Source organism: Budorcas taxicolor, chromosome 4, assembly GCF_023091745.1.
Source record: "Budorcas taxicolor isolate Tak-1 chromosome 4, Takin1.1, whole genome shotgun sequence".
Classification (NCBI taxonomy): domain Eukaryota; kingdom Metazoa; phylum Chordata; class Mammalia; order Artiodactyla; family Bovidae; genus Budorcas; species Budorcas taxicolor.
Genome location: NC_068913.1, coordinates 102,998,207 through 103,014,381, shown reverse-complemented (window position 1 = coordinate 103,014,381; position 16,175 = coordinate 102,998,207). Strand labels below are relative to the sequence as shown.

General features: G+C 42.4%; 1 protein-coding gene across 1 annotated transcript in view; it reads left to right on the top strand.

The window, feature by feature from the left end:
- DGKI (diacylglycerol kinase iota) overlaps positions 1–16,175 on the top strand; it is a 504,567-nt gene that overhangs the window by 196,748 nt on the left and 291,644 nt on the right. Inside the window, exon 3 of the mRNA XM_052638497.1 lies at positions 946–1,041. Coding sequence (XP_052494457.1) covers positions 946–1,041 — 96 coding nt within the window. The remainder of the gene's footprint in view (positions 1–945; positions 1,042–16,175) is intronic.

The window sequence follows — 16,175 nt, the reverse complement described above, 5'->3', positions numbered from 1 at the left end:
TCCTTTTAATTAATTTTTTATATTGTTTTCATCCATCACTGAGAACTTTTAGGGTTTCAAGTGAAGTGAAGTGAAAGTTGCCCAATCATGTCTGATTCTTTGTGACACCATGGACTATACAGTCCATGGAATTCTCCAGGCCACAATATTGGATTGGGGAGCCTTTCCCTTCTCCAAGGGATCTTCCCAACCCAGGGATTGAACCCAGGTCTCCTGTATTGTGGACGGATTCTTTACCAGCAGAGCCACAAGGGAAGCCTATAGGGTTCCAAACCTACAGCTATTCTCTGCTACTGGAAGTATGAAAATATTTTTAGAAGCAAGGAAATCATTCAACTTGGAGGACTTAGAATTGGGTGAAGGCCCTATTGAACTGGTAATAGGTTTAAATTGGTAGAAATTTGTTATGCTTTATCTATACAGTGACTTAAAACTAACTTTTAAGAAGCTTCTGGTTTAGAAGCATAATTTACCCATTAATAACATAGATGTGTTTTCAAGAAGTCTTTAAAATACTTTAATAATACTACCCTCCATAGCTAACTTGTTAAAAAGAATCAACTTTTAATAGAATTTTGGTTTCAGTTGTTGTGGACTCTGCAGTGGGCCTGGATGAATAAGGCTTTAGGTTGAATAACTTGAGGGTTTTTCCCCCTTATTTACTATATATTTCAAAGATGACCACCGGCATTGTTAAAGCATCTTTGGAGCTAACATATTCATTATCGCTCAAAATTTTTTCAAACACCTTTTCCATTTCTAGAATGTCAGTAGGACCAACTCCAGCAGTATTGTCAGAAGTGAAATAAAAAGTCTTTAGACTGCTGGGATTCACTAGTGTTCTTCCAAAAATCTAAATTTGAGATCCATTCTCCCCACCACACCCCACTGCCCCCACTTATGCCTGAAAGGAAAATTGAAGTCAGGTTTGTCTTTTCTCTCCAGGAAAATGCCGTGAACGGGGAGCACCTGTGGCTGGAGACCAACGTCTCGGGAGACCTGTGCTACCTGGGGGAGGAGAGCTGCCAAGTCAGATTTGCAGTGAGTGTGCGCCCGGCTCCCCTGTGGTCTGGCCTTTGTGAGGGAGCCTTGTGGGTAATTGAATCTGGAGGCAGCTGGGGTCACCTCGCCTGAATTTCCAAGGAGAGGTTTGAAAGAGCCCGTCCCTGTGAGACAGCCAACAGGGTTTATCAAATTAGCATGGCATTTAAGGGCTCATTTGAATGGTTTTAGGTGTTTTTCTTGACTCTGCAGGTGGAACCATGGAGTAAGGTGCTACTTTGTGATGATACCCGGGGTGGGTATTTGTTCGTGTCTGGGGGTGGGGTGTCTTGTGGGGAGAGGCCTGTGTGTGGAGGAAGGGTCTCTGTGGGAGGGGGCTCTCCTTTGTAGGGGAGCATGTGTGGTGGAGGGCACTACTCTTGGGCAAAGCTGGAGATGAGTGCAGACCTTGGTCTGGTGGTGGGTGCAGGCTCACAAATAATTAAGACTAGGCTCCAGATTATGACATTCGAGGAACTATTAATATATATGTGAATGACAGTCAATTACATTAAGAGTATATGTGGCTTTTAAGTGTTTGAATGTTAAATCCTCTTTATGTTCTGTGAAAAGAGCATGGTTGCCAGGCAGTAAGTTGGGAGAAACTAAAATTTTAGTATTGAGAAAGTGAACTTAAAATTTTTGTGTGGTTTCAAATGACGGTTCCAAAAAGAAAGTGATAGGAAACTTAGAGTAGTAAAAAAGAAAGAAAGAAAAGATGTATTATTTCTTATTTGGAGGAAATTGGCATCATAATTGACCTAATAATATATTTTTTCTTTTTGATTATGCTTGTTTATTATGTGAAAGAAGGATTGGGGCAAAATGTAGAACCTAGAAATTGCGAATGACTATGTTTCTGTGAATAATGAAGAAGGAAGAAATTGAGTTTCTGCCAAAGTTTCTGGAAGCATATAGACCTCAGGGACTTTTATTAGGCTGCCTGGAATCACAAAGCTGGGGAGCAAAGATCTTTAAAATTACATTAGCTGTTTTGATACCTAGTTTATAGGTTTTGTTTGAAAAACTTTATGAGAGTTTGGAGGACCAAGGTTTGTTTGAGTGAGGGTGGAACAGTTAATTATCAGTTAAAGACCCAGCTGTACAGGCTATCAATCCAAAGTCAGGAAACCTGGATTTGAGTCTCAGTGTTACCACTGGCTGTGTGACGCTGAGAATGCCTGACCTTTGGGTGTTGGTCATCTTCAAAATAGAAAAATGGAGAAGGATTAAATTAATTTTGTTTCCAACTCAGATCTGTACTTTGTTGTTTGCATTTTTTTATGTAGTTGTAAATTCAGTTGATTTAAACATCATTTCAGCTTTATGCATATGCATTTTCAATTAAAGTATAATTGCGTGGAACTCGATTAAATTAACCAAAACCAAGAGAAGCTCAGCTGTTTGGACTAAACTGCTATAAATGATGAATTAGCATTTGGATCTTAGTTAATTGCATAAATACTGGTCTTGATAATGGAAAATGGAAAAAATGAAAGCAATTCTTCCTGCATGTGTACTTTTGAACTGTTATCTACTGATGTTGCTGCCAACTAATAGACTGTAATTTTATGGGGTTCTGCCTTATTTCTAGATTACTCTTTGATCTTTTTCTGATGGTCTTTTAGGGTCAGCCATACATTACCTCTCTTGACAAAAATATGAACAGGTACCTACATCCTCCTTAACCTTTGTTTCAGTAAATAGCACTAATTGATTATAACTTGGTCACTATTACCTCTAGGCCAGGAAAGTAATAAAAAAAGGAAATTTTAGGGAGATGTAAGTAAATAATGGAGTTATGAGACTTTCTAATGTTCTTTTGAACCTTCCTTATGCTTGCATCCCAAATACTTGGCTCTCTTAGCTCACTTTACAAAGTGTCTGGAAGATAAAGATCTCTCCTCCCAAAAACATTAATTAAATGAAGGCATAAGTTGGTGAGGAAGCTGAAGATCTGTGTTTCCTCATTTCATGTTCTGAAGGCTCAGTTTCTTTACCTGTAAAGTAAGGGAAATGTTTTGCGGATTAGGTGAGATAATGCATTGAATCAGCTTAGTTGCCAGACAGATGTAATGAATTAAAAGAGAAAAAAAAAAAAAAACCTACAAAGGAGAAGAGCAGATAATTTACAAAGGAACAACTAATCATAAAGGCACCCAAATTAAAACAACTATGAAGAGTCAGCATCATGTGTCTGTTAACAAAGAGTTACAGAATGATACTACCTCGCTGGCTTGTTTGGAACAAAACTGGTTTTCTCACTATCAAAATTGTCCATATGTATTCATAATAAAAGCATTGGAGCTTGCTCTCTCTAGCTTGCTCTCTCCACCTCATTTTGGCATCACGTTTTAGGAAGGACGTTGACAAAGAGAAGACCCGGGACAGTGTAGGAAACTTTGTAGTAGAAGAAAGGAGAGGAAACTCTCCTATAGAAGAGATGGGGAAGTTGGGAGGGGCTATTATAAACAAAAAGTCCATTGAAGGAGTCTGACAGTTTGAAGTATAGTGGTTTTTCATTGGCTAAGCTGTTGCCAGGTAAAGAGAAAAAAAAATCTTTCTTCCTATTTATGGTGATAGTAAAGCAGTGTCACTTCCTGCCAGAGATGCAAAGTACATCTCTTTCTGTTGGGATCTGAGAGGGGGCTTTCCAGGTGTCTTTTCCAATAGATGAAATCTCCATGTTGCAAGGTTTGATGCTTAAGGTCTTCATTTCCATGACTATGTTTTCCCTTTGGTGACCATGAGTTTGTTTTTGAAGTCTGTGAGTCTGTTTTTGTTTTGTAAATAAGTTCACTTGTATCATTTTCTCTAGATTACACGTACAAGTGATATTGTATGATACTTGTCTTTCTCTGTCTGGCTTCCTTCACTTAGTGTAATAATCTCTAAGTTCATCCATGTCGCTGCAAATGGCATTATTTCATTCTTTTTTATGGCTAAGTAATATTCCATTGTCGGGGCATCCCAGGTGGTTCAATGGTAAAGAATCCACCTGCTAAGCAGACCTGGGTTCAATCCCTGGGTTGAGGAGATCCCCTGGAGAAGGAAATGGCAACCCACTCCAGTATTTTTGCCAGGGAAATACCATGGTCAGAGGAGCCTACCGGGCTACAGTCCATGAGGTAGCAAAGAGTCAGACACGACTTAGCAACTAAACAGCAACAACAAATATTCCATTGTATATAAGCACCACATCGTCTTTATCTATTCCTCTGTCAATGGACATTTGCACTGATTTCATGTCTTGGCTATTGTGAATAGTGCTGCAGTGAACATTGAGAAGAAAAGGGAAGTGTCTTGCTCTCCACTGTTAGAAAGGTAGACCTAAGTTCTAGATATAGAATCCACTGACTCTAAGAGTGGATCTTACACTTTGGTATAATAAACATCACCTGCGAAACCTGTTAACAATGTAGATTACTTTTTAAATTCCTTATTCCAAATGCTGATTCAGTATGTCTGGAGTTAGACTTGAAAACCTGCAATTTTCAACAAGCACCTCAAATAATTATGGTACAGATGGGCCACAACTTAACTTTGACAAATACTGTATTATAAGGAAGACCATCCCCATGGAAAAGGAATGCAAAAAAGCAAAATGGCTGTCTGGGGAGGCCTTACAAATAGCTGTGAAAAGGAGAGAGGCGAAAAGCAAAGGAGAAAAGGAAAGATATAAACATCTGAATGCAGAGTTCCAAAGAATAGCAAGAAGACATAAGAAAGCCTTCTTCAGCAATCAATGCAAAGAAATAGAGGAAAACAACAGAATGGGAAAGACTAGAGATCTCTTCAAGAAAACTAGAGATACCAAGGGAACATTTCATGCAATGATGGGCTCGATAAAGGACAGAAATGGTCTGGACCTAACAGAAGCAGAAGATATTAAGAAGAGGTGGCAAGAATACACAGAAGAACTGTACAAAAAAGATCTTCATGACCCAGATAGTCACGATGGTGTGATCACTCATCTAGAGCCAGACATCCTGGAATGTGAAGTCAAGTGGGCCTTAGAAAGCATCACTACGAACAAAGCTAGTGGAGGTGATGGAATTCTAGTTGAGCTATTCCAAATCCTGAAAGATGATGCTGTGAAAGTGCTGCACTCAATATGCCAGCAAATTTGGAAACCTCAGCAGTGGCCACAGGACTGGAAAAGGTCAGTTTTCATTCCAATCCCAAAGAAAGGCAATGCCAAAGAATGCTCCAACTACCACACAATTGCACTCATCTCACATGCTAGTAAAGTAATGCTCAAAATTCTCCAAGCCAGGCTGGTGCACGGTGATGACCCAGAGAGATGTTATGGGGAGGGAGGTGGGAGGGGGGTTCATGTTTGGGAACGCATGTACACCCGTGGTGGATTCATGTCAATGTATGGCAAAACCAATACAGTATTGTAAAGTAAAATAAAGTAAAAATAAAAATTAAAAAAAAAAAGAAAGAAAAAAAAATAAAAAGGAACTTGGATTGCAAAAAAAAAAAAGAAATTAAAATTAAACACAACTTCAGGTCTAGCAAAAGACAGAGGCTTGAACTGAGCTGCAAAATAGTCAATTTTACCAACTACTCAGTTCCAAGAGCCGAATAAGTTTAGAGGTACATGCTATCAGACAGAATGCAAAGCCACATCTGTTTGAGGAAGATGTTTGCAACATCACAATTACATAAAATAAGATTCTTTCCCAGACTTCCTCAAGAAACCTATGATCATTTGCCAAAACAATCGCTCAGTAGGAAAGGGATATAGATATAACTAGATTTTTTTATTATTATTGGAGATGGACACTGAATTATTGCTAACCTCAAGAAAGTCATTTTTCCCTTGTTCAGGGACAATTAAGAAGAGTAAGGTAACAAATGAAATTTAGTCTTGATTGAAAAGATGTAGGCATCTTGATCTATTTCACATAATTCAGGTCAACTGTTTGCCTGTGTAGGAGATATGTTGGTATTAAATAATGAAAATAGATTATTGTAAAACTATGCATTTAATATCTCATGTGCTGTGTGATTTTTTTTTGCTGTATTTACTACTTTTTAAAAATTTATTTATTTTAATTGGAGGCTAATTACAATATTGTAGTGGTTTTTGCCATACACTGACATGAATCAGCTCTGTGATTCTTTAATAAAACAAATAAGCATAAAAAAAAAAAATTCTCCAAGCCAGGCTTCAGCAATACATGAACTGTGAACTTCCTGATGTTCAAGCTGGTTTTAGAAAAGGCAGAGGAACCAGAGGTCAAATTGCCAACATCTGCTGGATTATGGAAAAAGTGAGAGAGTTCCAGGAAAACATCTATTTCTGCTTTATTGACTATGCCAAAGCCTTTGACTGTGTGGATCACAATAAACTGTGGAAAATTCTGAGAGAGAGGGAATACCAGACCACCTGACCTGCCTCTTGAGAAACTTGTATGCAGGTCAGGAAGCAACAGTTAGAACTGGACATGGAACAACAGACTGGTTTCAAATAGGAAAAGGAGTATGTCAAGGCTGTATATTGTCACCCTGCTTATTTAACTTCTATGCAGAGTACGTCATGAGAAACGCTGGACTAGAAGAAACCCAAGCTGGAATCAAGATTGCTGAGAGAAATATCAATGACCTCAGATATGCAGATGACAACACCTTAAGGCAGAAGTGAAGAGGAGTTAAAAAGCCTCTTGATGAAAGTGAAAGAGGAGAGTGAAAAAGTTGGCTTTAAAGCTCAACATTCAGAAAATGAAGATCATGGCATCTGGTCCCATCACTTCATGGGAAATAGATGGGGAAACAGTGGAAACAGTGTCAGACTTTATTTTTTGGTGCTCCAAAATCACTGCAGATGGTGACTGCAGCCATGAAATTAAAAGACGCTTACTCCTTGGAAGAAAAGTTATGACCAACCTAGATAGCATATTCAAAAGCAGAGACATTACTTTGCCGACTAAGGTCCGTCTAGTCAAGGGTATGGTTTTTCCAGTGGTCACGTATGGATGTGAGAGTTGGACTGTGAAGAAGGCTGAGCGCCAAAGAATTGATGGTTTTGAACTGTGGTGTTGGAGAAGACTCTTGAGAATCCCTTGGACTGCATGGAGATCCAACCAGTCCATTCTGAAGGATGTCAGTCCTGGGATTTCTTTGGAAGGACTGATGCTAAAGCTGAAACTCCAGTACTTTGGCCACCTCATGTGAAGAATTGACTCATTGGAAGAGACTCTGATGCTGGGAGGGATTGGGGGCAGGAGGAGAAGGGGATGACAGAGGATGAGATGGCTGGATGGCATCACGGACTCGATGGACGTGAGTCTGAGTGAACTCTGGGAGTTGGTGATGGACAGGGAGGCCTGGCGTGCTGCGATTCATGGGGTCGCAAAGCGTTGGAAATGACTGAGCGACTGAACTGAAGGAAGAACTTTAATAATCAGAGCTAGGACAACCAGCAAGAGCACAGGTGCCTGGAGAGATGGGTTCAAAAAGGGTGTTTATGAGTAAGTTAGTGGCCATCTTTCAAGGATGCTACAGTGGGGTGTACCTCTGCTTTGGATAAGGGTTTAGGCAAGGAGATCTCCAAGAGAGGCTCCAGTTTGAATATTCTATTTGTAGCTCTCTTAGAATTGAGCAACAGTTTTGAAAGGAAAAAAAATAAAAGCATGTGTAAGCAAATTATGTATTCTCATTTCTTTTAAAGAACCACCTTTGAAGAAAGCCAACCTGTCAGGTTTAGTATCAAATACCATAACCAGGTGCTACCTGCAGGCTTATAAACAAAGTCCAGGCAGAGCATGGAGGAGGAGTGAAGCCATCACTGAAGAGGTGCTTTTCACTCCATACCCTAATTTAGCAAAGCAAATGCCACGGGTGGAAGTTAAGAGAAAGGAGGAATCAGTGTGGGCTGAGTAGACAGAGGAGGCTTCATGGAAATGGGGCTTGAAGGCAGTATTGAAAGATGGGTTAGACTTATGTAAGTAGGGTGGGGAAGGAGAACTTTTCAGGCAGGGGGAGGAACATGGGCAGACTCAAAGGCAGGAAGATGCTTTGTATGAGGGAGGAGACAGTCACGAGACACCATGAACACAGCAAAGGGCATGTGTTAGGTAAGAATGGAAATCAGGATGGCTGGGGGTGTCTGTCTATGTTTTCTCCACTGAAACTCAGAGTGCATGTTGTAAAAAATGGCTGGGTGCTGATGGAGCCTGGCCCTGTTGTCTAAAGCAGGACGGACTTGAGTGTGAAACTGACTGCCATGAACCTGTCACCCCAGCTTATGGGGACAGTGCCATAACTTATTTAAAACCAAAGCCATCCTGCAAATTCGGACCTCCTTCTGCCATGCATGGATGGACCTGGGGGCCTGATGTTGGAGGACATTGCAAGTGAGGCAGAGATGATCTAGGACATGAAGACTGTCGTCGGAGCATTTGCTCCAGAATCTCAGGGCTGAACCCAATTACCTTTAAACTTCTTCCCTTCTTATTTCCTCCAGTGACAACATTTAATACTGTAGAATGTCTGTGAGTAGATATTTAATGGGATTAAAGTTGTTCCCAAATCAGCAACAGTCCCCAAGCTAGTAATGGCTTCTTTTTCTCATCTGGAGAGAAGACAAGGGTGCAGAAGTAATAAAATTGGAGCAGAAGGATCATGATTTCCCATCATGATTATAAGGTGAAAAACTAAAAAAAAAAAAAAAAAAAAAAAATTCCAGCAAGGACCACTTTTATTTCATGACATTTCCTTAAATGGATGTTTCTTTATTCATTTGTTCTACAAATATTTATGAGATGAGTACCCTGTACTAGAAACTTCAGACTGAGTTGAGAGTGACAGGTGACAGTTAATTGTAAGTGACAACGTCATGACTTAGTCGGGACACTCTCTAGAAGTCATTCTGGTGTGTGGCTGATCGGATATACAAAGATATTCAGCCAAATACATACCTCATCCCAAAGACACTCATGCCTTCACTAAGAATCCACAGAGGACATAGATGTGCACACTTATTTTTACACCTAAAAATACTTCCTGTATCACTGTGTAGAGGTGCAGACAACCGTGGTCACACTTGGGTGGTGGAAAGGATGGGGGCTGTCAGTGAAACTGACCTGGGTTGGAAAACCTTTTGTTTCATCCAGGTACTGAGTGAATTTTGGACATAGCGTTTCACTTCCTTTTTGCTCCCATTTCCTGATTTGTTGTATTGTTGTTAAGATGGACCCCAATGATTCTTATTCCTGGATAAGCATTGTCATCCCTTTTGAAACTTTATTTCTTAATTTTACTTTGTAAAATGGTTGGTTCCCTGCCACATCAGGATCTCTGGAGAGTGGGACCAGACATGAGTATTTTAAAAACAAACTCTACAGCTGATGTTATATTCTGTCACACAGAGTGGGTAGGGAGTCACTGATATACTTCATAGAGTATCAGGACCAAATGAAGTGGCCTGGAACCCATGTCTGGCGTACAGTAGCGGTTATGGGGTCGATTGTGTACCCCCCAAATATGCTGAGGTCCTCACCCCCACGACCCCCAGATATGACTTATTCAGAAATAGGATTGCTGCAGATATAATTAAGATGAGGTCACACTGCAGTAGGGTGGGACCTCATCCATTTTGACAAGCGTTCTTACATAAGAGGAGATGGCACACAGGGGTAGACAGGGAAGAAAGCCACGTCCTGGTGCAGGCAGAGACTGGGGTGACAGAGCCGCAAGCCAAGGCCTGCACCTATTACCAGAAGCTAGGAGGGAGGTCTGGACAGATTCAACCTCAGAAGGGTGCCAACCCTGTTAACACCTCGGAGTCAGGCTGTGCGAGAATTCACATTTCTATTGCTTTCAGTTCCCCAGGGTATGATACTTGGCTAGGGCAGCCCTAGGAAGTAAAGGCAGTATTCATTCTGTTAAAGTGAATTACCTTACCTGGCCACACAGGTGCCTGCATGTGGCTCTCAGATGCCCTCGCACAGGTACATTTAAATTGGGCTTGCTGGAGGATTTCAATTGACAGGTATGTGGCTTTCTGGAAACATGAGCAGACAGACAGGTAGGTGCCAGAAGCCAAGAACTATGGGAAAAGAAAAGGTAGAAAGGTGAGGGAGACTGCGTAGGTTGGGTAAGAGGGAAAAGGAGCTGACAGACTTCAGAGTGCTGTTACCAGATATATCTTCTCTATTTTTAAACGTGCTTGTGTTGCCTTCTTTTGGTGGGTAGGCTAATGGGTACTGTTCTGCTTTTGTTAATTGTTTTGTTGGTGTGTTTGGTGGTTTGCATTTGGCAAAAGTGGCCAACCCCACCTGTGACACCTGACCTTGATACTGTTTGGCACTAAACAAATATAGTTTTAGGGAATGAAGGAATTGCATTAAGGAGGCCAGGTGAGATGGGGAGGAGGGGGAGTGGGGAGAGAGGAGCCACTCGGATGCAGAGACAAGTAGCTCTGGATAGACATCCTGGCTCTGTCCTGCTGCTCTGCATCTCAGGTCTCCCTGTAAAACAGCGATGGTTACATCTGCTTCTCGGAATTGGTGGGAGGATTAAATTAGTTGATAAAGGTTAACCTCCTCCTTCTTTGTCTCCTGTCCCTGATTGTACTTCAATATCAGTTGAATGAGCTAATCAGTACTTTGGTTGGACTTTGGTTTCAGCACGGCTTCTGTTCAGGAGGATTCTGCCTAGCCCCAACAGTGAGGGGCTCACACTTTCCCTTCAGGAGGCTTCTGCCTAGCCCCAACAGTGAGGGTTTCATACTTTTCCTGTCCTTTTGCTGCTGTGGGTAGTACGCATAGTCTCCCCAGGTCGTGGGTGGAACCAATTGACTGCTATAAACCAAAGTAACTCCTTCTGGACTATATCTCCCAGGCCATATCTTCTTCTTGGTCAGAAGCCTCATCCTTGTGATTGGGCACCACGGCATCTGCTCACGAGGATGCTGGCTACATCCCTGGGTTTTTGAAAGAAACTTGTAAGAAGAACGGGGACTTCCCTGGTGGCTCAGAGAGTACCAAATCCACCTGCAATGTGGGAGACCTGGGTTTGATCCCTGGGCTGGGAAGATCCCAAGAATACGAGGGCAGTAGCTCTCTGTCCTATTTGAAGGAAACTTTCAGCTTTTTGCTTTAAAAAGGAAAAAAGCTGGTGACAGTCCTGTCTGTTTCATTTCTGGAAGATGCGGGTACCGGACAGCAGTATGTGCAGATGCTGGTTTGCGTGCATCTGTGTGCTGGGAGCGAGAAGAGAGAGCTGGTCCCCAGCACAGGTGGCTGACGACCTCTGACCATCTGTGCATTCGGGTCTGGGGGGTGGACACCCCAGAGCATCCACAATGGACGGGAGCTTCAGACTGCACTGGGACTGCCTGCTTGCTGCCTCTGGTCATCCAACACAGCAGACTGATGCTCTGTACCTCCAGATGGTGGCCTGGCTGGGCGGGTGCGGGCTCACAGAGAGAGAGAGCTGGGAGTGTGGCAGCGAAGCTCAGGAGCCCAAGCCAGCCTTGCAAGCTGTTTGGGTGCTGGTGCAAAGATGCCATCTCCGTGGAGCCTCTGAGGCCGCCGCTCTCTGCCAGAGACGCCTCCCACCATGAGGATGCTGGGGAGCTCATGAATGCAGATGACTCAGAGAGAACAGAGCCATTAACCAGAATAACTCTGAAAAAGCATTTGCTCAGACGGACTCTCTGCTTTTGACCCCTGAGTCAGGGGATGTGAATGGAGGAAGAGGGCAGGGTGTTCCCGTGGGTGCAAGGGGTGTTGCCCATATGTGTCTGGCCAGATGATTGGCAATTTCCATGAGGTCATCCAGGTACACACACAGAACTGAGACCAGCATGTAGCAGGTCCTTAGTAAAAGTTAGTCATTGTTGTTGTTACAACTATCATTATCACTGTGATTATTTCGCATAGAGTGTTATCTGTATACCTGAGGAGCATATAATACAGATCCCGTCCACTTTATGCACTAGAGACAGTGATAAGATATGGAGCCCAGGAAGCTACAGGGTTCTGTCACTCTCCTAGCTGACCTGGCATCAGCAGCACCATTGTCTATTTGTTCAGTGTGCTTAAAAAAAAAATTAAAATGTTCTAGAGAGCACTGAACTCCTATAAAAGCAATATGGGATATCATTCCTTAAAAGAGCCTTGTGATAAAAAAAGAACCTTGTAGTCAAATAAGCTTAAACACCTTTAACAATCAAATATTTACTCTGAAACTCTAAGAAGGGCACTTGTTTAGTCACTAAGTTGTGTCCAACTCTTTTGTGACCCCATGGACTGTAGCTCGCCATGCTCCTCTGTCCATAGGGTTTTCTGGGCAAGAATACTAGAGGGGGTTGCCATTTCCTTCTCCAAAGAAGGGCTGTGGTGTGGAGGATTTCCTATATGTTTGCTTGGGGGATGGGATGATTGTTGAAAACTCGTTATTTCCCCACAGAACACCTGTTATCATCTTGTAGGATCTCAGTATTCAGTAGAAAACTATTTGAGAAATACCTACGCAGTGCAGTTTTCCTCTTGTCAATATTGGTCAGTAATAGCAACCCTTTGGAATGGTCATTGGGGCAGTTTACTCCCATGTAAAGAAAAGAAAACTCAGATACTTAATCACTACCCTGGGGCTTCATTCATAACTTTTATGTATCTTTATGTAATTCTTTTGTGTTTGTTTTAACCTTCCATTAAGCCGTGTGTGTGTGTGTTTGTGTGTGTGTGTCCATCTTATTTTTAGAGTTTGAGCCTCTGAGAATAGGTTCTGCGGTAATACTTTATTTTTGTTTTTTGGCCACACACAAAATCACTGCAGATGGTGACTGCAGCCATGAAATTAAAAGACGGTTACTCCTTGGAAGAAAAGCTATGACCAACCTAGACAGCATATTAAAAAGCAGAGACATTACTTTGCCAACAAAGGTCCATCTAGTCAAAGCAATGGTTTTTCCTGTAGTCATGTATGGATGTGAGAGTTGAACTGTAAAGAAAGCTGAGTGCCGAAGAATTGATGCTTTTGAACTGTGGTGTTGAAGAAGACTCTTGAGGGTCCCTTGGACTCAAGGAGATCCAACAAGTCCATCCTAAAGGAGATCAGTCCTGAATATTCACTGGAAGGACTGATACTGAAGCTGAAGCTCTAATACTTTGGCCACCTGATGTGAAGAGCTGACTCATTGGAAAAGCCCCTGATGCTGGGAAAAATTGAAGGCGGGAGGAGAAGGGGATGACAGAGGATGAGATGGTTGGATGGCATTACTGACTCAATGGAAATGAGTTTGAGTAAGCGCCAGGAGTTGGTAATGGACAGGGAGGTCTGGAGTGCTGCAGTCCATGGGGTCACAAAGAGTTGGACACGACTGAGCACCTAAACTGACTGTGCATCATGTGGTATTTTAGTTCCCTGACCAGGGATCGAACCCATGCTGCCTTCAATGGAAGCAGAGTCTTATGTGGACCCTTTTCTGTTTTTGCAATGATACTTTTAGATTGAAGCTGCATTTGTGTGTGTGTGGTGAGGGGTGGTTTATGAGCCTGTGTGGCCCAGTTCAGTTCTTACTTGACATTGGCATGGTTCTGTTACTTAATAAAAATAATTTACATGTGATTTGGCATAGGATTTACATATCATCCAGGCAATGCCCAGGTGTACAGAAAATCTTTTTCTTCCTTCAGTGTCCCTCAGTGTGAAGGACCCAGAGCACTGGGCTCTAACCAACCCTCTTGTTTCTGAGAGGCCCCAGTCTTGGCTGAAGCATTTTTCACATTAGCAGTTACCCCAAGGTGACATTGACTGTATTTTAGATTTTTTTGGTTTTGTTTTTCCTACCTCATATGCCAGACAGATACAGATTGCAGAAGGTGATGTTTTAAAGATGCAAGGAATTGGCAAAGTCGGCTCTAAGGTCTTTGTTTGAGAAGATATGCAGGCTTTGGAATCAAGTGACCCGGCTTCAAATCTAGTCTTTGGGGTTTTCTAGTTGTGTGTTGTCCTTCATTGTTTTAACCTCTTTAGGCCTCAGTTTCATGTCTGAGGCCTAGATATACCACATTAAAGTGTGGATAATACCTACCGCTTATGGTTGCCATGAACTATCAGTGAGATAAAGCATATGCAGCAATGAATGACATAGCCAGTTACATGTGCTCAGTAAAAACTGGTTGCTTTGATCGTTACTCCTCAAGTGAAAGTGGCTTCAGGGGGTTGTCAGAAACTGAAACCCAACAGGCAGTGCCAGGGTATTGGGTACCCTGGGTATCCAGGTATTAACTTCACGGCCACATCATCATCTCCTCTCTTGCACTGAATAAAAGAGGGTGAAACAACCAGCCCAGCTGAGCCCTTTCTCCAGTCTCTAGATCTTTCACAGCACTCATCACTTTCTAGTCTTTATAACAGCATCACTTCTTACGTATGTCTGTGTCCTCCATTAAAGCATGAGCTTCATTTAGCATGGGACTCTGCCTGGATCCTCAGCACTGAGAACAGTGTAGCACTGAGTGATTATTATCCTAGCCTTTTTCACGGAATGAATGAATGGGTTCAATGATGAGAGTGTTGGAAGACACACACAGACACCTATCCCCAGATCAGCCCTGCTGTTTAAGTATCGTTATACTTAGAATCCAAGATGCTTGAATTTCTGCCCTATTTTTAAGGCTCTTCATGGGGAGATGCCACACTCACTACTACAGGTATTGTAGGGTTTTAAGTCAAGTTTTGCCTGTGTTGTGCCCTTCTTATTTGATTCTTCTGGAAGATGGAGACTGCTATTGACCATTCTTGGCACAGGGGGTCTTGGTAGGTTGTCATTAATCATCTCCTTGGGATTCTCATGAGGACAGATCATCTAAGGCAATCATGTCAAGTATAACGGATTCCTGGCTTCATTAGTCTTGTTCCCCTAATCCATCACTAGTAAAATGAAAAGTAAGTAGTAAGATGTAATAGAAGGATATGGTTTTGAGTCAGAAAGACATAAGTTCCACTCCTGGCCAGTGTCTCTTGGGCAAGTTGCTCAGTCTCACTGGGTCTCAGCTGCTTATCTGTAAGGCAGATAAATGGTACCCACATTGTGTGGCTGAGCTGAGCGGTATGTCTCAGATACTTGGTGTGTATATCACACCGCCAGCCTTCTGGTAAATACTCTTGTGATAATGGTATCCTTATTGAAAAATGGTATCGGTAGTTGTGTGTATATGAAGGAAAACCACATGGCCAATTGGAGATACAGTTTTGGGTGAACTGAAATTGAAATGGTGGTCTTCTGGGTCAGATTGACTGAAAGACTGTCTTCATTATGTCCTCAACAGCTTGCTGCTGCTGCTGCTGCTAAGTCGCTTCAGTCGTGTCCGACTCTGTGCGACCCCGTAGACGGCAGCCCACCAGGCTCCTCTGTCCCTGGGATTCTCCAGGCAAGAACACTGGAGTGGGTTGCCATTTCCTTCTCCAGTGCATAAAAGTGAAAAGTGAAAGTGAAGTCGCTCAGTCATGTCCGACTCTTCGCGACCCCATGGACTGCAGCCTACCAGGCTCCTTTGCCCATGGGGTTTTCCAGGCTTGGGATGTTGGAAATGACAGTGAAGGGATAGGTAATTTACCACAGTTTGATACGGCTTTTTAAGTAGATGCAGTCTTCTGGATTAAAGTAAATGTCTCTAGATTATTGTTTAGAGATCTTGTGCTGTGAACTTTAGAAAAAACAAAAAAAACAATTGCATGTATTTCCACGGAGTAAACTGATAATGCAAATATATTAGGAATCATGTTGCAAGTAAGATGGCATATATAGTGCTATCAGGCTGGCAGATATTAAAAGGCAAACTGTGGTTGGTGTTTCCTAGTTTATGTTAAGCTTCAGATCCCTGCTTTGCCCTTGATACACTACCTTAAAAATGAAAGTGAAGTCGCTCAGTCGTGTCTGACCCTTTGTGACCCCGTGGACTGTAGCCCACCAGGCTCCTCCATCCATGGGATTCTCCAGGCCAGAATACTGGAGTGGGTTGCCATTTCCTTCTCCAGGGGAATCTTCCCAACCCAGGGATCGAACCCAGGTCTCCCACATTGCAGGCAGATGCTTTAACCTCTGAGCTACCAGGGAAGCCCAATACACCACCTTAGAACAAGACAATTAAGAGAACACTGAAACACCGTTT